This window comes from Piliocolobus tephrosceles, chromosome 13, assembly GCF_002776525.5.
Source record: "Piliocolobus tephrosceles isolate RC106 chromosome 13, ASM277652v3, whole genome shotgun sequence".
Lineage (NCBI taxonomy): Eukaryota > Metazoa > Chordata > Mammalia > Primates > Cercopithecidae > Piliocolobus > Piliocolobus tephrosceles.
The window spans coordinates 11,039,259-11,067,138 of NC_045446.1; the positions used below are offsets into that span (position 1 = coordinate 11,039,259).

General features: G+C 50.9%; 4 protein-coding genes across 5 annotated transcripts in view; 2 read left to right on the plus strand and 2 right to left on the minus strand.

Moving 5' to 3' along the window:
* The first annotated feature begins 804 nt into the window (after positions 1–804).
* NXF1 (nuclear RNA export factor 1) lies at positions 805–15,248 on the plus strand. Its single transcript, XM_023186256.1, has 21 exons — positions 805–967; positions 2,298–2,484; positions 2,705–2,858; positions 4,308–4,391; positions 4,523–4,627; positions 4,756–4,836; positions 4,946–5,015; positions 5,158–5,246; positions 5,374–5,481; positions 6,064–6,173; positions 7,986–8,022; positions 9,468–9,536; positions 9,617–9,672; positions 10,281–10,388; positions 10,504–10,562; positions 10,673–10,788; positions 10,911–10,953; positions 11,825–11,897; positions 12,401–12,583; positions 14,722–14,782; positions 14,905–15,248. The coding sequence occupies exons 1-21, from the start codon at positions 940–942 to the stop codon at positions 14,941–14,943; spliced, it is 1,860 nt and encodes a 619-aa protein (XP_023042024.1). The 5' UTR covers positions 805–939; the 3' UTR covers positions 14,944–15,248.
* Positions 15,224–17,145, plus strand: TMEM223 (transmembrane protein 223). Its single transcript, XM_023186259.1, has 2 exons — positions 15,224–15,694; positions 16,655–17,145. The coding sequence occupies exons 1-2, from the start codon at positions 15,238–15,240 to the stop codon at positions 16,945–16,947; spliced, it is 750 nt and encodes a 249-aa protein (XP_023042027.1). The 5' UTR covers positions 15,224–15,237; the 3' UTR covers positions 16,948–17,145.
* A 490-nt stretch (positions 17,146–17,635) lies between these two features.
* TMEM179B (transmembrane protein 179B) lies at positions 17,636–20,223 on the minus strand. Of its 2 annotated transcripts, none has more exons than XM_023186253.2 (5): positions 20,066–20,223; positions 18,662–18,849; positions 18,446–18,580; positions 18,196–18,274; positions 17,636–17,989 (listed from the first exon to the last, which is right to left on the minus strand). In XM_023186253.2, the coding sequence occupies exons 1-5, from the start codon at positions 20,159–20,161 to the stop codon at positions 17,828–17,830; spliced, it is 660 nt and encodes a 219-aa protein (XP_023042021.1). In that variant the 5' UTR covers positions 20,162–20,223; the 3' UTR covers positions 17,636–17,827. The 2 variants fall into 2 exon arrangements, with proteins under 2 accessions (XP_023042021.1, XP_023042023.1); XM_023186255.2 differs by having other exon boundaries at positions 17,639–17,989; positions 18,176–18,274.
* A 28-nt stretch (positions 20,224–20,251) lies between these two features.
* The window catches only part of TAF6L (TATA-box binding protein associated factor 6 like), a 24,990-nt gene continuing 17,361 nt past the window's right edge, over positions 20,252–27,880 (minus strand). Inside the window, exons 7-8 of the mRNA XM_026457636.1 lie at positions 21,205–21,434; positions 20,252–21,076 (exon numbers count right to left, since the gene is read on the minus strand). Coding sequence (XP_026313421.1) covers positions 20,297–21,076; positions 21,205–21,434 — 1,010 coding nt within the window. The 3' untranslated portion in view covers positions 20,252–20,296. The remainder of the gene's footprint in view (positions 21,077–21,204; positions 21,435–27,880) is intronic.

Here is a 27,880-nt window from a genome sequence, read left to right on the forward strand (position 1 = left end):
ACAACAATCAATCAGGGACTGGTGGTGGTGCTTTTGGGGGTCTAGGAGAGCCCAAGGCCCTGATATTTTAAAATCTCCTGGGCATCTCCAGCAAGTTGCCACTGCTGGTGAGCTGCACTGTCTGCCCCGTTGATACGATGGGTTTCTAACAGGGGACGCCATTGATGGAAGGTCTGTGAAGACAATGCTCGGCAAACCCCTGACAGATGTCATCTCATTTGACTCAGCAACTCAGGGCGGGGTGTGGGAAATTCATAGAATAGAAATTCATTTATTTCACAAATACATGTTGAATTTTTACTATGTGCCAGCCATAGTACCTGCCGAGTCAAGCCCTCGAGGAAAAAAAAGCCATTAATTAGTCAACGTTCGAGCTCACATTCTAATTCTCAACTTCGTGATTTGTTAATCCATCTTATAGGCGAAGAAAGCGAGGCACAGACAAGGAGCCGAGCTGAAACACTGGCTAGATGCCGGTAGGGGTCTGAGCCATCACTCCCACCTGGAGGCGCGGTCTCCATTCCTCGGAAGCCCTTGGTACGGCCCCCTTCCCCGCTGAGTTCTGGGCTGCAGCGGCAGCACTCTGCTCTAGCACTAACTCTGAAGCTGCCAGGGCAGCGTCAGCGGACAGAGGAAAAGATGCGGGGACCTGCTGGCTACCAGCAGGGTTTCCGCAAGCTCAGGCCTTGGGCGGGGCGCGGAGGGTCAGGTCCCGCCCCTCGCACGACGGCCTTAAGTTTGCGCACGCGCAGGGGGTCACGCTTTCTCCGGGTGGTGGCACCGCCCCCAGCCTGGGACGTCAGCTGCGCGCGACGTGCTTTGCTATATAAATGCGGTGGCGCCCGGCGTAGGGACGCTTCGGTCCTGAGCGCTTAAGCGTTCGGTCGTTTGCCGGTGTAGCGGCCAGCGCTTGAGCCCGCCCTTGCTCTTCGCTGTGGCATGGCGGACGAGGGGAAGTCGTACAGCGGTCAGTGCTGGTCCTCGGGTCGGGAACCGGCTATCTGGGGCGCGGGTGGGCGGCGCCGGCCTAGGCCTCAGCCCCCGGGGCGTGAGGCCGCCAGGGGCCCGGCGTCCGCGGGGAGCGGCGCGCGGGGGGTCGGGGGCACTCGAGGTGGATTACCGAGTTGTTGACTCCTGGATTCCTCCTGGAATCCTGGTGTTGGGGGACCTGCGGCTCGGAGCGGGTGGCTTGGGGGTAGGGGGACGGGATTCCTTTGAACTTTGTGGGTGGTTGATGCCTGTCAGTTCGGTTTGGCGGCCTGACTCTTCCTTTAATGTGAGTTAGTGCCCTACTCGTGGGCTGCCCTGGTGCCCTATTTTTTACTGCGTCCAGTCTGTCTTGAACCCTCGGGCCTGGGCTTTGGCTTAATATTCGAGACTCACCCATCAACTGGATGTTCCAGTCTGAACACTATACTGGGTGTTAGTTCTTTGTAGTAGGAGTGCATGATGGAGGTTGAAACCGTGAATTTAAAACTCTCCTCTTCCACCCCTTTAAAGTGGAATAACAACAGTATTTCTTAAGGGGAGGTCGTGCGGGGGGGGATGAGATCATTCCTATCAAGTGCCTGAAGCATAGTGGCCAGTACTGGAGAACAGTTCTCAGTGAATGTTAGCTGCGCCTTCCGTGTTCTTTTTTCCTAGGGTCATTTGTTGAGATTCATTGTTTACAGAGTGCTCGGTATTAGGCAGATCTCTTTTGGGAGTTAGGGACCCTTTTTAAGACGCTAGTCTTAAACAGCATGAATCAGATCATATTCCTGGATTCCAGGGTCCCTGGTTAAGCCTCCTAGCCTGGCACTACCACTAGAGCCTGAGTCTAGAAATTGTCTCCCGAGTTAAAGGGCATTTCTGGCCAAGGAATCGAAGAGCTCCTCAGAAAACTTCAAAGTGGCAATTTGAGAACAAGGAGAATTTTTAGAGGATCCTTAAACTGATCATATTTGTAACTGGCATCTGTACTGTATAGACAAAGTACTGAGTGGCAGATTTCAGGTGGCTTTCAGAGGTCTGATTTGTGTTCACTGACACTTTTGGGTCTCACATTTATACATTTCTGCTTCTAATTCCAGTTTCTACTTCATTTTTCAAAAGCCCTACACAGATTTCCAGTAACTTTTCCTTGATGCTGACCTCCCACAGAGAGGATTCTTTCCTGTGGACAGGCAGCGGAGTTTGCGTGGAGATGGCCTGTGTAGTTAGTGTGTATCTCTTCCAATAGTTCAGAGTAGAAACTATGATTGCCACACCAAGCCGGACCAGTTACTTCTAATTTGTGTTCCTGTTTCTAACTCCAGAACACGATGATGAACGCGTTAATTTCCCTCAAAGAAAGAAAAAAGGCCGGGGTCCCTTCCGGTGGAAATATGGTGAAGGAAACCGTAGGTCTGGAAGAGGCGGTTCTGGTATTCGGTCTTCCCGCCTGGAGGAAGATGATGGAGATGTGGCAATGAGTGATGCCCAGGATGGTCCCCGAGTACGATAGTAAGTGACCAGTTGGTCTGGTTTGAATTTAGTGGCTCATGAGATTATATGGCCCTTTTACTGTCCATGTCATTTCCCTTCCTACCTGTTATAGTGAGAAATGCCAGGACTAGCTTAGTGATTGAACAATCTTAGTTTAGTCCCACCAACACAGTGCAGGAAAGCCTTTGAGAAGACTTTCCTAGCATTTGTGGTCATTTTATTCTCTGTTTACCCACAGCAACCCCTATACCACCCGACCTAACCGTCGGGGTGATACTTGGCATGATCGAGATCGCATTCATGTTACTGTGAGGAGAGACAGAGCTCCTCCAGAGAGAGGAGGGGCTGGCACCAGCCAGGATGGGACCTCAAAGAACTGGTTCAAGATTACAGTAAGTACTTTGAGAAAGTAGATGGTACAGTAGAGATAGGAGGCCATGCTCAGAGTGGAGATGTTTAATTTTATTCCACAAAAATTACTCTTTTTTTTTTTTTGAGATGGAGTCTCGCTCTGTCACCCAGGCTGGAGTGTGGTGGCGTGATCTTGGCTCACTGCAACCTCCGCCTCCTGGGTTCAAGCGATTCTTCTGCTTCAGCCTCCCGAGTAGCTGGGACTACAGACACCCACCACCACGCCCGGCTAATTTTTATATTTTAAGTAGAGACGAGGTTTCACTAAATTGGCCAGGCTGGTCTTGAACTCCTGACCTCATGATCCGCCCACCTTGGCCTCCCAAAGTACTGGGATTATAGACATGAGCCAGCATGCCCAGCCCAAAAATTATTGTTAGCTGATTACGCCACAGTCAAGTATCTATCTTTTCTCCTAGGAATCAGTATCTTCCAACACCTTAGAGCAGGTTCAGAGAAGGGGTGGAAGAGAAATATGAAAACTGTGGTTGTGGAAGGAGTAATTCCTCTGGATGTCTTCAGTTGGCTCAGGCTGAGTATGGGGCTTGGAGTCCCTGGAGTTCTCTGAGGGGCAGGCAAGGTGTAAATAATATCTTGGAACTTTTAGAATCAAAAAAAATTGATTTTTTTTTTGGAGGGATTATAAGCATAAGTGGACTGGGTACAGTGGCGCATGCCTGTAATGCCAGCAGTTTGAGAGGCCGAGGTGGAGGATCACTTGAGGCTGGGAGTTAAGACCAGTCTGGGAAATACAGCAAGACCCCATCTCTACAGAAAATTTTAAAATTAGCCGGGCATGGTGGTGCATGCCTGTAGTCCTGGCTACTCCAGAAGACTAAGACAGGAGGATCGCTTGAGCCCAAGAGATGAAGGCTGCAGTGAGTTATGATCGTACCACTGCACTCCAGCCTGAGTGACAGAGTGAGGCCCTATTACTAAGAAAATATAGCAAGTGTTGGCCAGGTGTGGTGGCTCATGCCTGTAATCCCAGCACTTTGGGAGGCCGAGGCGGGTGGATCACCTGAGGTCAGGAGTTCGAGACCAGTCTAACCAATATGGTGAAACCCCATCTCTACTAAAAATACAAATAATTAGTCAGGCGTGCCTGTAATCCCAGCTACTCAGGAGGCTGAGGCAGGAGAATCGCTTGAACCTGGGAGGCGGAGGTTGTGGTAAGCTGAGATCGTGCCATTTGCACTCTAGACTGGGCAACAAGAGCAACGCTTTGTCTAAAAAAAAAGAATATAGCAAGTGTAAGTAGACAGAAAGGAAGTTAAAGAATCTATGTATGTCTCAAGTAGAAAAGCTGGTACTGGTCCTTTCTTTAGGTAGTCTTTTAAAGTTTGGTAGAAGGTATAAAAGGGATTGTATTGGGTCTGCTCTTCAGCCTTACTTATCGTTCCCTTCTTTTATCTTTCTCTCATTGCTAGATTCCTTATGGCAGAAAATATGACAAGGCATGGCTCCTGAGCATGATTCAGAGCAAGTGCAGTGTGCCCTTCACCCCTATTGAGGTAAGACGAGGCCTGAGTGGCTGGCTGGCCAGGCATCAGGGATGGTGAAGGGGCAAGCTGGACTCCCAGTGTAATGCCCCTCCCCAAGGGTCTCTGGACTCCCAGTGTAATGCTCCTGTTTCCTCTTGCAGTTTCACTATGAGAATACACGGGCCCAGTTCTTCGTTGAGGACGCCAGCACTGCCTCTGCATTGAAGGCTGTCAACTATAAGATTTTGGATCGGGAGAACCGAAGGGTGTGTTTAAAGAGCCTGGCTTGGCTGGAGGTGGAAGTTGGTGCTCAGAGCAGGGACTGGGTCTTGGTCTGGGTCTTGCGGCTTAGGCTTCTCTAGAGTTTTCTGTGCCCTTTGTGTCTTCCCTCCAGATATCTATCATCATCAACTCTTCTGCTCCGCCCCACACTATACTGAATGAACTGAAGCCAGAACAAGTAGAACAGCTAAAGGTGAGGCAGGCTCAAATTAGATGTTTCCAACCCAGTCTTACCACTTCTCACACCCCCACCCCACTCATACCACTCCAGTGACCACTAAACCCTTCTTTTACCTCTGTAGCTGATCATGAGCAAACGATACGATGGCTCCCAGCAAGCCCTTGACCTCAAGGGCCTCCGTTCAGACCCAGGTTGGTTGACAGCAGTAGTTCTCAGATAGGTGGTGACAAGGTGGAATCTGTCAGGGAGGGAAAGTTTGAGGAGGTTTTACTGCTAATGCTGCCCTGGGCAAGCCCTTCAGCCTTCCCTTTCCTTCCCTTCTGCTTCCTGAAGACTTGGTGGCCCAGAACATTGATGTTGTCCTGAATCGCAGAAGCTGTATGGCAGCTACCCTGAGGATCATTGAAGAGAACATCCCTGAGGTAAGGCCTTTGGCCCAGTATTAGGCATGAGGAAGCAGGGTGGGTTAGATAGGATGTGGCTGGAGGGCAGATTCGTCTCTGATCCACTTGCTGGTGGTGCTTCCTCTAAACTCTTTTCTCCTCACAGCTGTTGTCCTTGAACTTGAGCAACAACAGGCTATACAGGCTGGATGACATGTCTAGCATTGTTCAGAAGGCGCCCAACCTGAAGATCCTAAACCTTTCTGGAAATGAAGTGAGAATTGATCGCTCGGCTATATTTTTGAAGAGATGGGTAGAGGGTGTAGAGAGTTTGTCTGGTGATGGCAAGAGGCAAGAGAGAGAACTCGGGCCAGATGTGCTGGTTTGCAACTGTAATCCTAACACTGGGAGGCCAGGGCAGGAGGATCACTTAAGGCTAGGAGTTAGCATGCCTGTAGTCCAAGCTGCTCCTGGGGGCTGAGGTGGGAGGGTTGCTGGAGCGCAGGAGTTCAAGGCTGCAGTGAGGTATGATTGCGCCATTGCATTCTAGCCTGAGCAACCTGTTTCAAAAAAATTTTTTTAATTTAAAAAATAAATTAGTCAAGCATGATGTCATATACCCAGGAGTCTGAGGTGGGAGGATCTCTTGAGTCCAGGAGTTTGAGGCTGCAGTGAACTATGATCATGCCACAGCACTGAACTTGGGTGACAGAGTGAGACCCTGTCCCCCCCTAAAAAAAGAAAATTTTAAGAGATTAAAAAAGATTTCAGAGCTAAGCGTAGGGACTGGGGGTATGGGGATCCAGCTGGCTGTCTTACCAGGGTCTCCTCCCTTTTTTCCTTCTACCATTTGCAGTTGAAGTCTGAGCGGGAGTTGGACAAGATAAAGGGGCTGAAACTAGAAGAGCTCTGGCTCGATGGAAACTCCTTGTGTGACACCTTCCGAGACCAGTCCACCTACATCAGGTCAGTTGTAGCCTGTGTCTCCCCTCCTGGGGACCTTCACCCCCTGGGAGGCTGAGCTAATGCATCCTGACCAGGGCCTGTCTGCGGAGATGTGCAGCCCTGAGCTGGAACCACCTGTCCTTTGGGAGGATCACGTGCTCCCCAGTTTGGTCTGTCTATGTCTTCTAGCTTTGTCCTGAGATCCTTTCTCTTCTCTTCTGACCTGACTATCTGTTTGCTGGGTCTGTGGCTTTTCTCTTTCTTCCTGAACACAACCTTTTCTAGAATCTCCCTACCCTGTTGTTCCAGGAAAGGCATCTCTCCTTTCTACTCTGACCAGAGGGTATTTTGTACATACCCTATAGATGGGGTTGCCTTATACCAAGAGCCTGGTGTCCGCGGGCTGAGGAAGCCCTCCCTACCTGGGACTTCCTTACTGAGATGGGCCTTCCGTCCTTTGTATTGTGATGGTCCCTCTTGCCCTTGCGCGAAGAGGGACCCTTTTCTCAGGATCCACTTGCCCAGGGTTGTTGCCTGGGCATTCCTGCCCATGCTGAGGTTCAGGCCTCCTAGGGGCTGGTGGCATGCAATCTGTCTACCTTGCCCAGTGCTGTGAGCTAGGCTCTCCCTGAAGAAGAAACCTGGGTTCCCCAAGACGTGATCAGAGCTGGGGCCCCGCCAGCAGGCGAGGGAATCCCAAGGCAGGTGCTGGGCGTGGAGGCCACGGGGGCATAGGCTACTAAGGAGACAGAGAACTGACCCCTTCGGGGGCGCTGCCTCTCCCTCTCTCACACACTGCACGTCACCCTGTTTGGCCCCGGTGGATGGCTGGTTAGCCAGAGACGGGTAAGATTCCTCAGGGAAGGAACAACCTAAGACAGGCACAGTCGCAGAGGGGCCATCAGGAGATAACTTGGGGGCAACAGAGGTGGGGCATGGACCCTCACCCCCACAATCCTGCAAGGGCCTGAACCCTCACACCTTCTGAGGGAGGTCTCCTGCCCCCATGGCTGCTTTGCTCCCCACGCCCAGCTCAGATCGGGACCCAGGTAGCTGACAGAGACCTGGCCAACAGCAAGTGCCCACTCACCACAGCAAGGATTTGTTTCTCATTTCTACCTTGGACCACAGGGATGGGGCAGCTGAAAGAAAGGGCTGTGTCAGTTTCTCCCTTTTCTCCCTCATTTTTCTAGATGCTTTTTTGCCTTGTAGTTCTTTTCCGTTTTTCTTTGCTTTCTCTTTCTTTTTCTTCTCTGTCTCCTATACCTCCTCATCTCTCCCTTGCCCCTGCCCCATCTTGCCTTTTTCTCTTTTTCCTCCTTTTCCTCTCCTTTCTTACTCCTTGGCTTCTCCTCTTCCTGAGCCCCACCTGCTCATCTCCCTGCCCCAACATCCTGTGCCATCCCTGTGGTGTGTTTGGGTCTTGGCCAAGGCCAGACCTGGCAGAACTGATGGATACCTGGTGAGGCAGCGGAGCCCCTGGGCTCCCACCCCATTCCCTCCTCCCGGGGCTGCACAGGTGAGTAGGTGGAAGGTAAGGGGGGCAGGGAGGGGAAAGAGGTCCTGGGCTTAAAGCCTAGGCTTGGAGTACTGCTCCTTGACACTCAGGGTCAGGCAGAGAGAAAAGAGACAGCCTTCAAGGCAGTCCATGTCTGGGTGCCCCGGGTCAGGTGGGGAGTGGGGCCATTTTTCCCTGAGCACAGGCTGGGAGGGAGTGGAGGGATGAGCAGGATGGGATGGGCTGTCCCTCGGGTTTGGTATATTTGCTCCTAGAGCAGCCCAGGAGGCACGGTGGCTCTGAAGCATCACTCACTTCTGTCCCGTTCTTGACAGCGCCATTCGCGAACGATTTCCCAAGTTATTACGCCTGGTAAGTCCATAATTTTTTCATTCTAACAAGCACAGTGTCTCCCACTTACAAGGATTCCTGGATAGTTTTCTTTTTCTTTTTATTATTATTTTTTTGAGGCGGAGTTTCACTCTTGTCGCCCAGGTTGGAGTGCAATGGCGTGATCTCAGCCCACCGCAACCTCCGCCTCCCAGGTTCAAGCGATTCTCCTGCCACAGCTTACTGAGCCTGAGTAGCTGGGATTACAGGCACGTGCTACCACGCCTGGCTAATTTTTGTATTTTTAGTAGAGACGGTTTCACCATGTTGGCCAGGCTGGCCTCAAACTCCTCACCTCAGGTGATCCATCCACCTTGGCCTCCCAAAGTGCTGGGATTATAGGCGTGAGCCACCTTGCCAGGCCCTTTTTTTTTTTTTTTGATGGAGTCTTGCTCTGTTATCCAGAGTGCAGTGGTGCAATCTAGACTCAACTGCAACCTCCGCCTCCTGGGTTCAAGCAATTCTCCTGCCTCAGCCTCCTGAGTAGCTGGGATTGCATGTGTGTGCCACAACGCCCGGCTAATTTCTTTGTGTATTTTTAGTAGATACGGGGGTTTCACCATGTTGGCCAGGATGGTCTTGAACTCCTGACCTCAACTAATCCATCCACCTTGGCCTCCCAGTGTGTTGGGATTACAGGCGTGAGCCACTGTGCCCAGCCTAGATTCCTGGATACTTTTCATGATGCTTTTATACGTGACTTCTGATGCTTCTCTCTCGGTTCTTTTTTTTTTTTTTTTTTTTTTTTTTTTTGAGACGGAGTCTCGCTCTATCGCCCAGGCTGGAGTGCAGTGGCGCGATCTCGGCTCACTGCAAGCTCCGCCTCCCGGGTTTACGCCATTCTCCTGCCTCAGCCTCCCGAGTAGCTGGGACTACAGGCGCCCGCCATCTCGCCCAGCTAGTTTTTTGTATTTTTTAGTAGAGACGGGGTTTCACCGTGTAGACCAGGATGGTCTCGATCTCCTGACCTCGTGATCCACCCGTCTCGGCCTCCCAAAGTGCTGGGATTACAGGCTTGAGCCACCGCGCCCGGCCTCTCTCGGTTCTTTAGTCTACTTATGCATCCAGCCTTTTTCTCTCTGGTTTAAACTGTCAACTTTCTTTTTTGTTTTTTGAGACAGGGTCTCGCTCTGTCATCCAGGCTGGAGTGCAGTGGCACAATCGTAGCTTACTGCAACCTTTGCCTGCCAGGCTCAAGTGATCCTCCCACTTCAGCCTCCCAAATAGCTGGGACTACAGGCACACACCACCACGCCCAGCTAATTTTTGTATTTCTTTTGGTAGAGATGGGTTTTGCCATGTTGTCCAGGCTGGTCTAAAACTCCTGGGCTCAAGCCGTCTGCCTGCCTCGGCCTCCCAAAGTTCTGGGATCACAGGTGTGAGCCACTGCCCAGTCTACACTGTCAACTTTTACTTCCTTTCCACAGGATGGCCATGAGCTACCCCCGCCAATTGCCTTTGATGTTGAAGCCCCCACGACGTTACCGCCCTGCAAGGTAGGAAGCATGGACTGAGTAAGAATTTATGTGTGGAGAGAATACTGCTTCCATGTTCCTAATATCTTGTTTGATTTCAGGGAAGCTATTTTGGAACAGAAAACTTGAAGAGTCTGGTCCTGCACTTCCTACAACAGTAAGTATCCCAGGGCCCCCTCTCCCCACCCGGGGTTGGCAGGGAAAGGCAGGCAGACCCAGGCACACCTCAGCCTCACTCTTTTGTTTTTGTTTGTTTGTTTGTTTGTTTTTTGGACAGTGTCTCACTCTGTCACCCAGGCTGGAGTGCAATGATGTGATCTCGGCTCACTGCAACCTCTGCCTCCCAGGGTTCAAGTGATTCTCCTGCCTCAGCCTCCCCAGTAGATGGGACTATAGGCGTGTGCCACCACACCTGGCTAATTTTTGTATTTTTCATAGAGACGGGGTTTCACTGTGTTGGCCAGGCTAGTCTCCAACTCCTGACCTCATGATCCGCCTGCCTTATCCTCCCAAAGTGTTGGGATTAGAGGCGTGAGCCACTGTGCCTCTTTGTTTGTATTTTTAGTAGAGACAGGGTTTCGCCGTGTTGCACAGGCTGGTCTTGAACTCCTGGGCAAAAGCTGTTCATCCGCCTCAGCCTCCCCAAGTGTTGGGATTACAGACATGAGCCTCCATGCCCGGCCACAACTCACTCTTGGGAACTACTGGGTCCTTTTATGGCTCTAGACCACATAGTCCATACTTTCTCTTTTGATTTTCCCATAGGTACTATGCAATTTATGACTCTGGAGACCGGCAAGGGCTCCTGGATGCCTACCATGATGGGGCCTGCTGTTCCCTGAGCATTCCTTTCATTCCTCAGAACCCTGCCCGGTGAGTATCACATCCCAGAATCTCCCCGGGACCACTGGGTTTCCCAGCAGATACAAGGCAGCACCTGCTGGCAGCACTGCTCTGAACACCACATCCATTCCTCTTATTCCCCCAGAAGCAGCTTGGCAGAGTATTTCAAGGATAGCAGAAATGTGAAGAAGCTCAAAGACCCTAGTAAGTGTGTGATATGAACAAAATACGATGGGAAAAGGGCATGGGAAGGAATCAGTCATAGAACTCAGGAGTGTGTGGCAGCACCACTGAGCTTTCTCCTCCACCCACAGCCTTGCGGTTCCGGCTGCTGAAGCACACGCGTCTCAACGTTGTTGCCTTCCTCAACGAGTTGCCCAAAACCCAACATGACGTCAATTCCTTCGTGGTAGACATAAGCGCCCAGACAGTAAGCTCCTGTTGGTGCCCTGACAGAAGCCTAAAATTGGGGTGGGGGTGGCATTTAGTAGACAAGGGGGGCACTCAGGCTCTGAGAAGTGTACATTGTACCCGATGCTGCCTCTCTTTTAGAGCACACTGCTGTGTTTTTCTGTCAATGGAGTCTTCAAGGAAGGTAAGAATCTTTGGAGTCCTGAGTTTGTAGCATGGTCCCACCCCCAGCTGAAATTTTCCTCGGCACTCTTAGCTTCCCAGCTACTTACTCTCCCATTTTCTTTTTGAGTGCCTTCTCCCATTCTGAACTCAAGCCGTCTTGGCTTGGCCTACCTCTCCACCTGTCCTTTCTGGATATGGGAAAAGCCTGGGGATTAGGAGGACTTTGGAGTCAGGCAGTTCTTAGTTTCCATCCCAGTTTTGGCTGTGTGGGGCTGTGGACAAGTAACATTACCTCTAAGACAGATTCTTTATTTGTAAGTTGGGGTGAAGTAATAGCCATCTCATAGTGGTGCTATAGGAAGTAACTGAAGTGACTTACAAAGTGCTTGGCCTGGGGCCTGGCACACAGATGCTATCAGTGGATTAGTAGTAATTACTTTTTTTTGAGACGGAGTCGCACTCTGTCACGAGGCTGGAGTGCAGTGGCGCAGTCTTGGTTCACTGCGACCTCCGCCTCCTGGGTTCAACTGGTTCTCCTGCCTCAGCCTCCCAAGTAGCTGGGACTATAGGCGCGCACCACCACGCCCAGCTAATTTTTGTATTTTTAGTACAGACGGGGTTTCGCCATGTTGGACGGGATCCACCTGCCTTGGCCTCTCAAAGTGCTGGGATTATAAGCATGAGACACCACGCCCGGCCGTAGTTATTACTATTGTCCTTTCTGACCTGACCCTTCACCCCACCTCTGCTTCCCTCATACCCTTACATACTTAATCATCCCTCTCTGACCCGCTAGGATTCTTTGTATCAAAGAAGACCGTGATTCAAGAAGCCGTTTGTAAACATAAAGCACTAGTCACCCTAAGGTGTCGTTGCTGTTCTCATTGCAGTGGACGGAAAGTCCCGGGATTCTTTGCGAGCCTTCACCCGGACGTTCATTGCTGTTCCTGCTAGCAATTCAGGGTAAGTGTTCTGCTTTTCACGTTGGATACCAGTCCTAATTACGGCCAACAGTGTGGTGATTGGAAGGTAGAGTCAGTCTTTGGGGTGATTTCAGAAAGGCAACAGGAAATCAGAGAAAGCTCACATAGTAGTTAAGAACCAGTTAGTTAATAGCTTGGCTCTGGAATTGTACCGTCTGGGTTTTCATCCTGGCTCCACCACTTCCAGCAAGTAGGCTGCTGCCTCATCTGAAAATTCATTTAACAATATTCACTTCCTAAGTTTGTCATAAGGATGAGTAAAAGAGCTAAGAACTGTCCATGGGTTGGGAGAACTCTAGTGTGTTTGGTAGATAATCCTTCCAAACATTGATTCCATGGGAGGGGATAAATGATAAAAGGTAACAATAGCTAAGAGTGGGAGGGGGGACCTTGTGGATATTAAAAGAATCAGAGAATAGGAATGATGTTGGGAGGATGACGTTATCTATCTGTCTAGCTTTTTAAGTGCTCTTTGTCCCCAAGGCTATGTATTGTAAACGACGAGCTATTTGTGCGGAATGCCAGTTCTGAAGAGATCCAAAGAGCCTTCGCTATGCCTGCACCCACGCCTTCCTCCAGCCCAGTGCCCACCCTGTCTCCAGAGCAGCAGGAAATGTTGCAAGCATTCTCTACCCAGTCTGGCATGAACCTCGAGTGGTCCCAGAAGTGAGTACTGGGCATGTGTAGGATGGGGTGAACTGAAGTAGGGCCAGTAGTAAATAATGAGAGCTCCTGATGGTTTTTTGTGTGTGTGTTTTTGTTTTCTTTATAGAGACAAGTTCTTGCTCTGTCATCCAGGCTGGAGTGTAGTGGTGATCATAACTCACTGTAGCCTCTAACTGCTGAGCACAAGCTATCCTCCCACCTCAGCCTCCAGAGTAGCTGGGCTTATAGGCATGTGCCACCTTTTTTTTTTTTTTCTTTTTGAGATGGAGTCCTGCTCTGTTCCCAGGCTGTAGTGCAGTGGTGCGATCTTGGCTCATCACAACCTCTGCCTCCCAGGCTCAAGCAATTCTCCTGCCTCAGCCTCCCGAGTAGCTGGGATTACAGGCACATGCCACCATGCCTGGCTAATTTTTTGTATTTTTTTTTTTTTTTTGGTAGAGACGGGGTTTCACCATGTTGGCCAGGCTGATCTCGAACTCCTGACCTCGTGATCTGCCCACCGTGGCCTCCCAAAGTGCTGGGATTACAGGCATGAGGCACTGCGCCCAGCCAGATTTTTATTTGCTTGTTTGTTTTGCGACAGGGTCTCGCTCTGATACCCAGGCTGGAGTACAGTGGTGTGATCACAGCTCACTGCAGCCTCAACTGCTAGGGCTCAGGTCATTCTCCCACCTCAGGCACCTGAGTAGGTGGGATTACAGGCATAGGCCACAGCACCTGACTGATTTTTCTGTATTTCTTTGTGGAGATGGGGTTTCGCCATGTTGCCCACCTAGGCCTCCCAAAGTGCTGGGGTTATAGGTGTGAGTTACCATGCTTGGGTTCCTGAAATTTTAAAAGGCAAAACTTTTGGCTGCTTAAAAAAACCTAATAGTTGGCCAGGCGAGGTGGCTCACATTGGTAATCCCAGCACTTTGGGAGGCTGAGGCATGCATATCATGAGGTCAGGAGATCAAGACCATCCTGGACAACATGGTGAAACCTCGTCTCTACTAAAAATACAAAAATTAGTGGGGCTTGGTGGTCCATGCCTGTAGTCCCAACTACTCGGGAGGCTGAGGCAGGAGAATTGTTTGAACCCGGGAGGCGGAGGTTGCAGTGAGCCGAGATCGTGCCACTGCACTGGTGACGGAGCAAGACTCCGTCTCAAAAACAAAAAACCAAAAAATCCTGATAGTCTGCAAAAAATTTACCTGTGCATAAATTAGCATAAAAATTTTTAAAGGTTGCCGGGCGCCATGGCTCACGCCTGTAATACCAGCACTTTGGGAGGCCGAGGTGGGCGGATCACGAGGCCAGGAGTTCGAGATCAGCCTGGCTAACATAGTGAAATCCGTCTCTACTAAAAATACAAAAATTAGCTGGGCATGGTGGCGTCACCTATACTTGGGAGACTGAGGCAGGAGAATGACTTGAACCTGGGAGGCAGAGCTTGCAGTGAGCCGAGATCGCGCCATTGCACTCCAGCCTGGGCGGCAGTGAGACTGCCTCTCAAAAAAAAAAAAAAATGTTAAAGGCAAATGGAAGTTCCTTTTCATATACTGTTCTGCAACTTAGTTTCTTTTTTTTTTTTTTTTTTTTTTGGGTGGGGGTTCCCTCGTTCCCCCCCGCTGGCGTGCAGTGGCGCAATCTCGGCTCACTGCAAGCTCTGCCTCCCGGGTTCACGCCATTCTCCTGCCTCAGCCTCCCGAGTAGCTGGGACTACAGGCGCCCGCCACTGCGCTCGGCTAATTTTTTGTATATTTAGTAGAGACGGGGTTTCACTGTGTTAGCCAGGATGGTCTCGATCTCCTGACCTCATGATCCGCCCGTCTCGGCCTCCCAAAGTGCTGGGATTACAGGCGTGAGCCACCATGCCCGGCCTTGCAACTTAGTTTCTTTACTTACACCATGAACATCTTTCCCTACCACTGTAAAAACTATCTTGGGCTTCTTGACAGCTATTTAATATTCCTTATCTTTGATAAGCTATTGGTAGAATATTTGGACTTTTACTAATTTCTCATTTGTATAAATAGTGCAAGGATGTATAAGAATGTACATGTTTGTTGGCAAACTTGGGTGCTTTTATGGAATGGACTTCCAACTGGCATTTAGGGGTCAGAGTTCTTACAGAGCTGCCTGTTCTTCCCCTCCAGGTGCCTTCAGGACAACAACTGGGACTACACCAGATCTGCCCAGGCCTTCACTCATCTCAAGGTAAGGTCTGGAAATACAGTAGCAAAAAGACTAGGATCTCTGGGCCTTCCGGAGGTCAGGTTAGCTGGGGTTGCTGAGTGGGGATGGTAGGCCTGCCTCTACTGACCTTCATTTTTCTCCAGGCCAAGGGCGAGATCCCAGAAGTGGCATTCATGAAGTGATTGTAGTCATGCCCCAGAAGCAGCTCCCCTGTAAATAGTCCTTGGATATTACCGTCTGGTTGTCGTCTGTCATCTCCTCCTGTCTGGCCCTAGGCCGCCCCGTGACTGTGACGGAGGGAGGGAGGGCTGCCTGATCCCTCTCCTCGCCTGCCCTGGAAGCCTTCAGAAGATTGAGCCTCACTGATGCCCGGAAGCCAAAGCTTACTTTGTAGAACTGACACTAAACTACCCGAAGGACTTAGGTGCTTTGTGTACTTAACCCCAGGACCTCCTTACTTTTTAATATAAAGAGTGATGTTGTATTTTGTGTTCTGCGTTCTGGATTGGTTGTGTCCTCCCAGCCCTGAGCGGGAGGGCGGGCCCTCTAGCGGGGGCGCCGAGGGAGGGCGGGAGGTGGCTCCGCGACAGGAAGTCCCACCCCGGAAGTCGGTGGCCATGGCAGCGCCTTGGAAGCGGTGGCCCACGGGGCTGCTTACTGTGCTGCGACCTCTGCCCATGCGCCGACCCCTGCAAGGCGCGACGCTGCAACGGGATGTGTTGCTCTTTGAGCATGATCGGGGCCGCTTCTTCACCATCCTCGGGCTGTTCTGCGCGGGCCAGGGCGTCTTCTGGGCCTCCCTGGCTGTGGTAGCCGTGTCCCGGCACCCGGTCCCGGTGAAGCCTCTGGATGCGGAGGTCCCAAACCGTGGCCCCTTCGACCTGCGCTCCGCTCTCTGGCGCTATGGTCTGGCCGTCGGCTGCGGCGCCATTGGTAAGACGTGGGCTGGCTTCCCACTATGACAACGTGGGGTGGCGGGACACGACCTTCTCTGTACAGGCAAGGAGAGTCGGGGGCTTCCTATACAAGAGTGGTGGGTGGGCTTAACCCTACAGAAATTCGAAACACTTGGCCGGGCGTGGTGGCTCATATGTTGGGAGGCCGGAAGCGGGCGGATCACTAGGTCAGGACCTTGAGACCATCCTGGCGAACACCACGAAACCCCGTCTCTACTAAAACAAAAATTTAGCTGAGCGCGGTGGCAAGCGCCTGTAGTCCCAGCTACGCGGGAGGCTGAGGCAGGAGAATCAATTGAACCCGGGAGGCAGAGGTTGCAGTGAGCCGAGATCACGCCACCGCACTCCGGCTGAGTCGCAGTCCAGTCTCAGAAAAAAAAAAAAGCGAAACACGTGTGTCCCGGAGCGCCGTGCCCTGTCATAATCTAGGCTGAGGTCTCCCCTTTACTCTGCGACCTTGAGCAAGGTCCTTAAAGCTCTTCGTCCTCCCATTAAATGTCTACAAAAGTTGTTGGGAGGAATAACAGGATTGTGGTGTATAAGAGGAGCTCAGTACTGCACTCCAGCCTGAGCGACAGAATGAAACTCAGTCTCAAAAAAGCTCAGTAGCCGAGCGCGGTGTCTCAAGCTTGTAATCCCAGCACTTTGGGAGGCCGAGAAGGGTGGATCACGAGGTCAGGAGATCGAGACCATCCTGGCTAACACCATGAAACCCCGTCTCTACTAAAAAATACAAAAAACTAGCTGGGCGAGGTGGCGGGCGCCTGTAGTCCCAGCTACTCCGGAGGCTGAGGCAGGAGAATGGCGTAAACCCGGGAGGCGGAGCTTAGTAAATATTGCTTTCATCCCCAAGATTTCTTATTCAGAGGGCACTGGAAAAGTCGGTACTTAGATGTACAGTGAAAACCCCTCACCCCCATCTCTGCCCTTCCTGCAGGAGCCCTCATACTCGGTGCTGGTCTTCTCTTCTCTCTCCGGTCCGTGCGCTCAGTGGTGCTTCGAGCTGGAGGGCAGCAGGTGACCCTCACCACTCATGCCCCTTTTGGCTTGTGGGCCCATTTCACAGTTCCTTTGAAGCAGGTATCTTGCATGGCCCACCGGGATGAAGTCCCTGCCATGCTACCTCTGAAAGTCAAAGGCCGACGCTTCTATTTCCTCTTGGACAAAGCTGGACACTTCCCTAACACAAAACTTTTTGACAATACTGTGGGTGCCTACCGGAGCTTGTGAAGAAACGACCTCAAGTCACTCACCTCTCCAACAGGGGGATAAAAACTGAACCTTGGGGAGCCAGATGTGTTGGTTCACACCTGTTGTAATCCCAACACTTTGGGAGGGTAAGGCAGGAGGACTGCTGGAGCCCAGGAGTTTGAGACCAGCCTGGGCAACATAGCGAGACCTTGTCTGTATTTACAAAAAAAAAAAAAAGCCGCCGGGCGCGGTGGCTCAAGCCTGTAATCCCAGCACTTTGGGAGGCCGAGACGGGCGGATCACGAGGTCAGGAGATCGAGACCATCCTGGCTAACACAGTGAAACCCCGTCTCTACTAAAAAATACAAAAAACTAGCCGGGCGACGTGGCGGGCGCCTGTAGTCCCAGCTACTCGGGAGGCTGAGGCAGGAGAATGGCGTAAACCCAGGAGACGAAGCTTGCAGTGAGCTGAGATCCGGCCACTGCACTCCAGCCTGGGCGGCAGAGCCAGACTCCGTCTCAAAAAAAAAAAAAAAAAAAAAAAAAGCCAATCTTAGAATGGAGTAACCACCAGGGTCACACAAGGAGGTTAAGATTCATTAACAACAAATAAAGGAGCAGTCGTCCCTAGGGCAGCTGCCTAACAGTACCTCTAAGTTTCAATCCATGTCTGCTTAGCCTTCACTCCTTCCTCCTATCTAGTTGTACTTTAACATCAAAAACTCACAAGATGAAGACAGTAATATAGTATTTTGGTACAAAAACAGCTGTAGGAAGAGGAGTAGGGGGGCCTGTCATTACGTTTCCCCCCTGAAAGGAAAACTAAGACTCCCAACATAAACAGGGCCTTGTGGGGACAAGAGGATTGCAGGCACTTGGGCATGGAGTCTTTGGCTGCAGGAAGCACTCTGGTTATTCTTCAGGAATGGGAAAGGCGTGGCCCAACGAGAGCATCTGTCTCAGAGCTCCACTCAGGGTCACCCCTCTCCAGAGGCCGGTGTGGGGTGGCTTCAGACTTCCACTGCACGACCTGGAGCACCAAGACCACACACCACAATACCAAATTCACCCAAGAAGAGGTCTGTGGGAGACAGGGACAGGAGTGTCAGGAATGGGACCATTTCAAATCCAGTCCTTCCCACCCACACACCACTCTTAACTGCTGAATTTTAGGCTGACAACCCCCTCAGCTCCTCTCACTGGTGAGCCAAGCTCATAATACGCTGGTGAGCACCCACACAGCTACAGATACTTATGTGAATCTTTCCTTCTATCCTTGGGTCTCACTTCGGCATTGTGTAGGTTGGAGTAAAACTGCAGAGCAGTTCCGGGGGGTCTCCATGGAATTTTCTGGGCTTCAGAACAGCTGTGAGGTCAAAGAGATAGTTGTGAGAAAGGGTGATAGTTTATATCCGAGGCACACCTGTGCCCAGTGCCCTGTGAGTTGAGAGCAACTGATGGGGATAAAAAGGAAATCATAGGACCCTGGTGCAGAGGGAAGGTAGCCCTAGCCAGGCTTCCCTCCCTCTCCCATTACCTAATTGTACTGTTCAGGGAGATGATGGAGTTGCAGAGAGACCTGGTGCCAAATCGAAGGATACAGGCAGACACCAAGACCAGGAAGATGGCTATAGCTGAGATGGCCAGTGCAATGCGCAGCCCTATAGAACCTCTGAGAGGGAGAGAACAAGCCTTGTGGTGGAGGCGAGGCTCATCCTACCTCAGACGCTGGCCCTCATGGTTGGGCAGTCACCTGTGGGAGTCCTCAATGCAGCTGCTGTAGATCCAGAAGAGCAGAAGCAGGAGGCAGTAGAGGGCCAAGAGGCCAGAGGCCCCAGCTACAAAGTAGCAGAGGGATGGTGCCGAGGGATGGGATAAGGCCAGGGAGGAGCCATTCAGGGTGGCGACACCATACAGGGGACATCTACCACTGAAGGAGCCCTGTGGAGAGAAGCTGCTGAGTCCTAGATTTCAGGTTAATGCCTCTGGATGCAGTGTCTTGGTAGGTGTTAGTGATAACCTAGGCCAGGACCATTCCAGGAAGTTACTTGTGCACTGTCAGTTCCTATTTCTGGGACAGAGATATTGATGGAGAGGGCCTGTTGGGGAATCAAACCTGCAGTGGCCAGAAGGATCAAAATATAGCCAATGACTATAGAATACAATGAGCTTCAGAGAAGCCTCATTAATTCTGGTCTTTGTGCAGAAACCTTAGAGTAAACCCAGGCCTTGTATATCCTTCAACAAATAACTACCTCTGAGGGTTTTTTTGTTGTTTTGTTTTTTGAGATGGAGTTTCGCTCTTGTCACCCAGGCTGGAGTGCAATGGCACGATCTCAGCTCGCTGCAACCACTGCCTCCCAGGTTCGAGCGATTCTCCTGCCTCAGCCTCCCAAGTAGCTGGGATTACAGGCATGAGCCACCACACCCGGCTAATTTTTGTATTTTTAGTAGAGGCGGAGTTTTGCCATGTTGGCCAGGCTGGTCTCTAACTCCTGACCTCAAGTCATCTGCCCGCCTCGGCCTACCAAAGTCCTGGGATTACAGGCGTGAGTCACCGCGCCCTGCGAATCTCAGGTTTTCTCATGGTGTAAAACAGGCACACTAGTGCCTACTTTATAGGCATTAAATGAACCCATGTTCACTAACCAGATTACCTGGCTGGGGTAAACGATGTAAATTACTGGCTTCTACCTTTACGTCAGCGTTTTCTACATCTCTTTATTTTGTCATTTAATACACTGTGCTGCAATCACGTGGCATCTTGATCATCTCCACTACACTATACTTTATTTCTCGACAAAGCTCAGCACAAAAGGCTTCTGATTTAACGGATGGACGCAGGTTCCGCATCGACTTCTGTTTCAGAACCACAGTAAGGTCAGCAGGAGCCACGAAACCCGACTCCATCTAGTGCTTTAAGACGGCACTGACCCGTCCCTTTGGCGAGAGTACAACTTCGAAGTATGACCTGGCCCAGAGTAGCCGCAAAGCGCGATTAGCCTCGCTGCATTTCAGGTACAGGCCGGTGCCAGCCGTGCCTTACCAGGTCGACCGGCTCCGAGCAGCAGCGAGCTCGGTCGGAAAGCGACAGTGGCCTAGCCACGTCAGGACCGGCCAGCTCCCGAGCCTACCTGACCCCGCCCCGCAGCCGCACCTGGGTCCGAGTCAGCGCCGCGGCCGCCACGGCCCCGCACAGGAAGGCGGCAGCAAACAGCGCAAGCTCGACGCGCTGCAGCCAGGGCAGCGCCATGGCGCCCTGACCACCAGGAAGCGCCGCCGCAGCCTCAACCCAGCCAAACCCCACCTTATCCGGCGCGACCCAAGAAGGTAGAGACGTCACTTCCGGCGGCGGGATTTATTTACAAAGAAGGAAGCGCTCACCGACTCAGAGCGGCAAGTACAGCGAGTAGTCCGAGAGCGCCCACCGGCGGGCGGGGCGGCTGGTGCGGCCGATCATGGGCAGCTTCTGCACGTAGCGGGAGGCCGGGCTAGGCCCGTATGGCGCGGGGAATGCAGTCTGGAAAAGGCGCCCGCGGCAGCGCCTCCCAGCCTGCCGCCCGGCGATGATGAAACGAAAGTGCGGGGCGCCGCGCGGGGCGAAACGGCTCTTCTGGAAGACGTCGCGGGTGCCGGTCCCGGGGCCCTGCTGCCGGAGTGCCCCGCGCGCCCGATGCACGCGCGGCAGGGGCCTGCTCTCAGAGGCGGCTGGCCCAGAGGCCGACGTGGGGCCGCCTCCGCCGCTGCCCCGGGGGCTCTCGTCGCCCTGCGGGCTGACCATGGCGCTTGCCGTCAGCTGCGGCATCTTCCGCACCGAGTCCGGGGCTGTCGCCGGCTCCTTCTTGTCCCCGGGCGGCCGCGGAGCCGTGGGTGCAGGCTGGCCGGTGCCGAAGCGTGTGGCCAGGCTGTCACCGAAGAAGGCGTAGAGCTCCCGGTAGATGTCCGCCAGGGTCACCGAAAGAGAAGGGTCCTCCGGCCCCGCTCCCCCTGGCGGCAGCGGGAGGCCGGACCCAAAGCTGGGCTCTGCACCGCCCCCGGAGGACGACTCTTGCAAGAGAAGGCTGTCCCATGGCAGGTCGTCCAGGCGTCGGCACCCCCTGCCACCTGGGCCACCCCTGTTGGGCTCTGCTGCCTGGGCCTTCATCTTCAGCAGTCGCTCTACGGCCACCTGTAAAAGCCGAGGACTAAGATAGGCAAAAAATTCGAGGAACCTGGGCCCATCAAATATTCCAAAGTAAGCCTGCTTGGCTGCTAAGCTCATGCAGGGAAGGGAGGCTGGAAGGGGATGGTACTCACCAGAATGGCTCCATAGACTTTGTGCCCATCTGCTTTGACCTGTGCATTAGATACTGAATAATCATCCAGCACAGCCTGCAAGTTTGTCCAGTACGTGGACAGGTGTGGGTACAGGACTCGTTCTACTGCCTGGAAGAGAAGGAATGCAGTTAGCATCTCTTTGATACTTATTCCCTCTCTAGGACCCTTTCCCATGAAACACCTACCTTTATTTCTGATCCTAGACAGAGCTCAATCCTCCTAAATTCCCTGATTGGCATATTCAGCCATACATTTATTTGGAACCTACCGTATACCTAAGCTAGGCATTGGGAATAAAGGTACAAAGGTAGACAATAAAAAGTGTACCCAGTATCACTACCCTGTGTGCCAAGGGCTAACACAATGCTCATTGCTAACAACTCCAAAATTTAGTTTGCCTACTGCTACCCCATACAATCAGGCAACTACTGGCTTCACTTAGATGTAAACTGAGACTCAGTTCAAACAATCTGCATAAAAACCACCAACCAGAGACTTGGACTCTGATTATACAATTTAAAATCCTGTGATTGGCCAGGCGCAGTGGCTCACACCTGTAATACCAGCACTTTGGGAGGCCAAGGCTGAGACCTCCTGAGGTCAGGAGTTCAAGACCAGCATGACCAACAAGGTGAAACCCCGTCTTTACCAAAAATACAAAAATTAGCCGGGCATGGTGGCAGGTGCCTGTAGTCCCAGCTACTAGGAAGGCTGAGACAGGAAAATTGCTTGAACCCAGGAGGTGGAAATTGCAGTAAGCCAAGACCGTGCCACTGCACTTCAGCCTGGACGATGGAGCAAGACTACATCTCAAAAAAGAAAAAATCCTGTGATTAATTTGGGGGAAAGCAAGACTTCAAATAAATGACGTTTGTGATGGGCTTTGATGGATGAGGCAGAGTTCTGTGGTGATTCATCCACAGCACGAACATTTGAAAGTGTTGACAAAATTGTCAAATTCCTAAAAAATATAACTTACTGCTGACTTGAGAATATGAAAGCTTCAATAATTCTATAACTATGGAAGACGCTGAAATAGTAGTTAAGAATTAACTATAAAAAGGTACCGGGCACGGTAGCTCACACCTATAATCCCAGCACTTCGGAAGGCAAGGCGGGTGGCTCACAAGGTCAGGAGTTCAAGACCAGCTTGGCCAAGATGATGAAATCCTGTCTCTACTAAAAATACAAAAATTAGCTGGGCGCAGTGGCAGGTGCCTGTAATCCCAACTACTTGGGAGGCTGAGGCAGGAGAATCACTTGAACTCAGGGGGCGGAAGTTGCAGTGAGCCGAGATCACGCCACTGTGCTCCACCCTGGAAACCCCGTCTCTATTAAAAAATACAAAAAATTAGCTGGGTATGATAGTGGACACCTGTAATCCCAGCTACTTGGGAGGCTGAGGCAGGAGAATCGCTTGAACCCAGGAGGCAGAGGTTGCAGTGTGCCAAGGTCGCGCCATTGCACTCCAGCCCGGGCGACAGTGCAAGACTCTGTCTCGAAAAAAAAAAAAAAAGAAAAGAAAATACCATGCCAGAATTTACAAAGGTCTACAGACACTCAAGAAAAAGATGGGCCAGGTGCAGTGCCTCACACTTGTAATCCCAGCACTTTGGGAAGGCCAAAGGATCATTTAAACCAAGGAGTTTGAGACTAACCTGTGCAATGTAGGAGGACCTCATCTCTATTAAATAAAAAAAAGAAAGAAAAAGATGATCTAAATCTTATGAAAGTAAATATAAAAAAGAAATACTCCCCACGTCATGAGGCCAGTGATTCTAAAACCAGACAAGGACAGTACATGAGAGGAAACGTGTTTAATTTCACTCATGAATATAGGTAAACCCTTTTAATATTTAGAAGACCCAAAAGTAATTAAAATGCATTACAGTCCAATAAAAGTTTTGGATTTTTTTTTTTACAACTATCCCATGACCCAGTTGAGTGTATCATGGAACTATAAAGATTGTTTACTATCAGGAAATCTGTAATAACATTGGCAAATAAAAGCTGAAAAGCCTTAGGATAATTTCAAAAGATGCAGAAAAAGCATTTTATAAAAACCCAATATAAATTGATAAAATTAAGAATATAGGCCTGACGCCGTGGCTCACGTCTGTAATCCCAGCACTTTGGAAGGATAAGGCGGGCAGATCATGAGGTCAGGAGATCGAGACCATCTCAGCTAACACAGTGAAACCCTCTCTCTACTAAAAATGCAAAAAAATTAGCCGGGTGTGGTGGCAGGCACCTGTAGTCCCAGCTACTCTCGAGGCTGAGGCGGAGAATAAAGTGAACCTGGGAGGCAGAGCTTGCAGTGAGCCGAGATGGCGCCACTGCACTCCAGCCTGGGTGACAGAGCAAGACTCCATCTCAAAAAAAAAAAAACTCTCAAATAAATTAAGAGTATATATACACACACACGTATACGTGTATATTTGTATGTGTACATATATGCGTGTATATATATATATATTTTTGTGTGTGTGTGAGACAGGGTCTAGCTTTGTCGCCCAGGCTGGAGTATAGTGGAATGATCATGGCTCACTGCAGCCTCAACCACCTGGGCTCAAGCAATCCTCCCACCTCAGCCTCCCAAGTAGCTGGGACTACAGGTATACACCACCACACCCCACTAATTTCCTTTTTTATAGAGGCAGGACTGCTGGCCGAGCCTTCATCTTCAGCAGTCACTCTACGGCCACCTATAAGAGCCAAGGACTAAGATAGGCAAAAAATTTGAGGAACCTGGGCCCATCAAATATTCCAAAGTAAGCCTGCTTGGCTGCTAAGCTCATGCAGGGAAGGGAGGCTGGAAGGAGATGGTACTCATCCTGGTACCAGCCAGGATGGTCTCGATCTCCTGACCTCATGATCCACCCGCCTCAGCGTCCCAAAGTGCTGGGATTACAGATGTGAGCCACGGCGCCAGGCCTATGTTCTTAATTTTATTCACCATGTTGCCCAAGCTGGTCTCAAACTCCTGGGCTCAAGCAATCCACCCACCTCGGAATCCCAAAGTACCGGGATTACAGGTGTGAGCCACTGACCCTAGCCATAATTTTCTTTTTTTCTTTTTTTTTTTTCTTGAGATGGAGTTTCACTCTTATTGCCCAGGCTGGACTGCAATGGCGCGATCTTGGCTCACCACAACCTCCACCTTCCTGGGTTCAAGCAATTCTCCTGCCTCAGCCTCCAGAGTAGCTGGGATTACAGGCATGGCCACCCGGCCCAGCTAATTTTGTATTTTGAGCAGAAACAGGGTTTCTCCATGTTGGTCAGGCTGGTCTCAAACTCCCAACCTCAGGTGATCCGCCCGCCTCAGCCTCCCAAAGTGCTGGGATTACAGGCGTGAGTGAGCCACCCACCGCGCCCAGCCAACCCTGGCCATAATTTTTTTTTTTTTTTTTTTCGAGACGGAGTCTCACTCTGTCGCCCAGGCTGGAGTGCAGTGGCCAGATCTTGGCTCACTGCAAGCTCCATCTCCCGGGTTCATGCCATTCTCCTGCCTCAGCCTCCCGAGTAGCTGAGATTACAGGCGCCCACCACCACACCCAGCTAGTTTTTTGTATTTTTTAGTAGAAATGGGGTTTCACCGTGTTAGCCAAGATGGTCTCGATCTCCTGACCTCGTGATCCGCCCGTCTCGGCCTCCCAAAGTGCTGGGATTACAGGCTTGAGCCACCACACCTGGCCTAGCCATAATTTTCTTAATCTGAGAAAGAGTAGCTACCTGTACACACACAGTAAACATCACCCTAAATGGGAAAGGTTATTAGCACATCTTTTATAACTGGAAAGGAGACAAAGATGTTCATCATCATGTGTATATAACATTAGGTAATCCTAACAATAAGAAAAATAAAGGCATGCCGGGTGCGGTGGCTTACACCTGTAATCCCAGCACTTTAGGAGGCCGAGGCAGGCGGATCGCCTGAGTTCGGAAGTTCAAGACCAGCCTGACCCAACATGGAGAAACCCATCTCTACTAAAAATACAAAATTAGCCGGGAGTGGTGGCGCATGCCTGTAATCCCAGTTACTCGGGAGGCTAAGGCAGGAGAATCGCTTGAACCTGGGAAGTGGAGGTTGCAGTGAGCCGAGATCGTGTCACTGCATTCCAGCCAGGGCAACAGAGCAAGACTTCGTCTCATAAAACAAAAAAAAAGCCTGGCACAGTGGCTCAGGCCTGTAATCGCAGCACTTTGGGAGGCCAAGGCTGGTGGATCACGAGGTCAGGAGATCGAGACCATCCTGGCTAACACGGTGAAACCCCATCTTTACTAAAAAATACAAAAAATTAGCCAAGCGTGGTGGCGGGCGCCTGTAGTCCCAGCTACTCGGGAGGCTAAGGCAGGAGAATGGCATGAACCTGGGAGGTGGAGCTTGCAATGAGCCGAGATCGCACCACTGCACTCCAGCCTGGGTGACAGAGCAAGACTCCATCTCAAAAAAAAAAAAAAAGGAAATAAAGCTGTCATTATTTCTACATGATATGATATGATCATCTATATTAAAACCTCCAAAGAATCTATAATTAGCAATGATAGTTTAAGAAAGCGGCTGGACAGTACTTGCCTGCTGATTGTATAGGGTGGCAGTTTGCAAACTGTAAACTGATGTTGCTAACAATAAGCATTACATGTGCCCTCTTAGCCCTTCACCCATATGACAGTGATAGCGGGGTCACTATTACCTGTCTTTATACCCTGTATGTATCCCCAGTGCTTAGCAAAGTAACTGGATAGTTTAGGAAGATAGGAATGTAAAAGTGAATTACATTTCTATACATGAGCAAGAAACTAACACCATAAAGACACCATTACAACAGCATCGAAGGACAGCAAGAATCTAGGAATAGTTTGTGTTTTTTTGTTGTTGTTTGGTTTTTTTTTGAGACAGAGTCTCACTCTGTCACCCAGGCTGGATGGAGTGCAGCAGTCTGGCTCACTTCAGCCTTGACCTCCCAGGATCAAACAATCCTCCCACCACAGCCTCCCAAGTAGCTGGGACGAAAGGTGCATGCCAATCACGCTAGGTTTTTTCTGGTTTTTTTGGGTTTTTTTAAGATGCAGTTTCGCTCTTGTTGCCCAGGCTGCAGTGCAATGGCGTGATCTCGGCTCACCGCAACTACCTCCCAGGTTCAAGCAATTCTCTTGCCTCAGCTTCCCAAGTAGCTGGGATTACAGGCACACGCCACCACACCCGGCTAATTTTTGTGTTTTTAGTATAGACAGGGTTTCTCCGTGTTGGTCAGGCTGGTCTCGAACTCCCGACCTCAGGTGATCTGCCCTCCTTGGCCTCCCAAAGTGCTGGGATTGCAGGTGCAAGACCACGCCTGGACACACTTGGCTTTTTTCTTCTTTTTTTATTTGAGACGGAGTCTGGCTCTGTTGCCCAGGCTGGAATGTAGTGGCATGATCTTGGCTCACTGCAACCTCCGCCTCCTGGGCTCAAGCCATTCTCCCTGCCTCAACCTCCTGAGTAGCTGGGATTACAGGTGCCTGCCGACACGCCCAGCTAATTTTTTTGTATTTTTGTAGAGATGGGATTACACCATGTAGGCCAGGCTGGTCTTGAACTCCTGACCTGAGGTGATCCACCTGCCTCGGCCTCTCAAAGTGCTGGGATTACAGGCGTGAGCCACCACGCATGGCTCACTTGGCTAATTTTTAAAATTTTTTGTAGAGATTGGATCTCACTATGTTGCCCAAGGTAGTCTTGAACTCTTAGGCTCAAGTGATCCTCCCACCTCAGCCTCCCAAAGCACTACGATTACAGACATGAGCCACTGCACTAGGCAGAATTTTTTTTCCTCTTTATCTTTCTTTTTGAGATGGTATCTCACTCCGCTGCCCAGGGTTGAGTGCAGTGGCACGATGTCGTTTCAATGAAACCTCCACCTCCTGGGTTCAAGCGATTCTCATGCCTCAGCCTCCAGAATAGCTGGGATTACAAGCATGTGCCATCATGCCCAGCTAATTTTTGTATTTTAGAAGAGACGGGGCCAGGCACGGTGGCTCAAGCCTGTAATCCCAGCACTTTGGGAGGCCGAGACGGGCAGATCACGAGGTCAGGAGATCAAGACCATCCTGGCTAACATGGTGAAACCCCGTCTCTACTAAAAATACAAAAAACTAGCCAGGCGACGTGGCGGGCGCCTGTAGTCCCAGCTACTCGGGAGGCTGAGGCAGGAGAATGGCGTGAACCCGGGAGTCGGAGCTTGCAGTGAGCTGAGATTTGGCCACTGCACTCCATCCTGGGCGGCAGAGCGAGACTCCGTCTCAAAAAAAGGAAAAAAACCATTACCTTAGCAAAGTCCCTCCACATAGAACCTGTGATTTCCCATATTATATAGTAGTTTCAAAGAAAAAAAAAACAGAGGGGAAAAATTAGTAAAAAATACATACATATGTATATATGGCTTTTTCCCCCGACCAATAAAACACATCCATCTAGAAGCAGTGGCTCACGCCTGTAATTACAACACTTTGGGAGCATAGGCGGGAGGATCACTTGAGCCTAGGAGTTCGATGCTGCATTAAGCTAATATGGCACCACTGCAGTACAGCCTGGGTGACACAGTGAGATCATCCCTTTAAAAAAGGACAAAAAAAAAAAAAAAAGAGAGAGAGAGGTTGAGTGTGGTGGCTCATG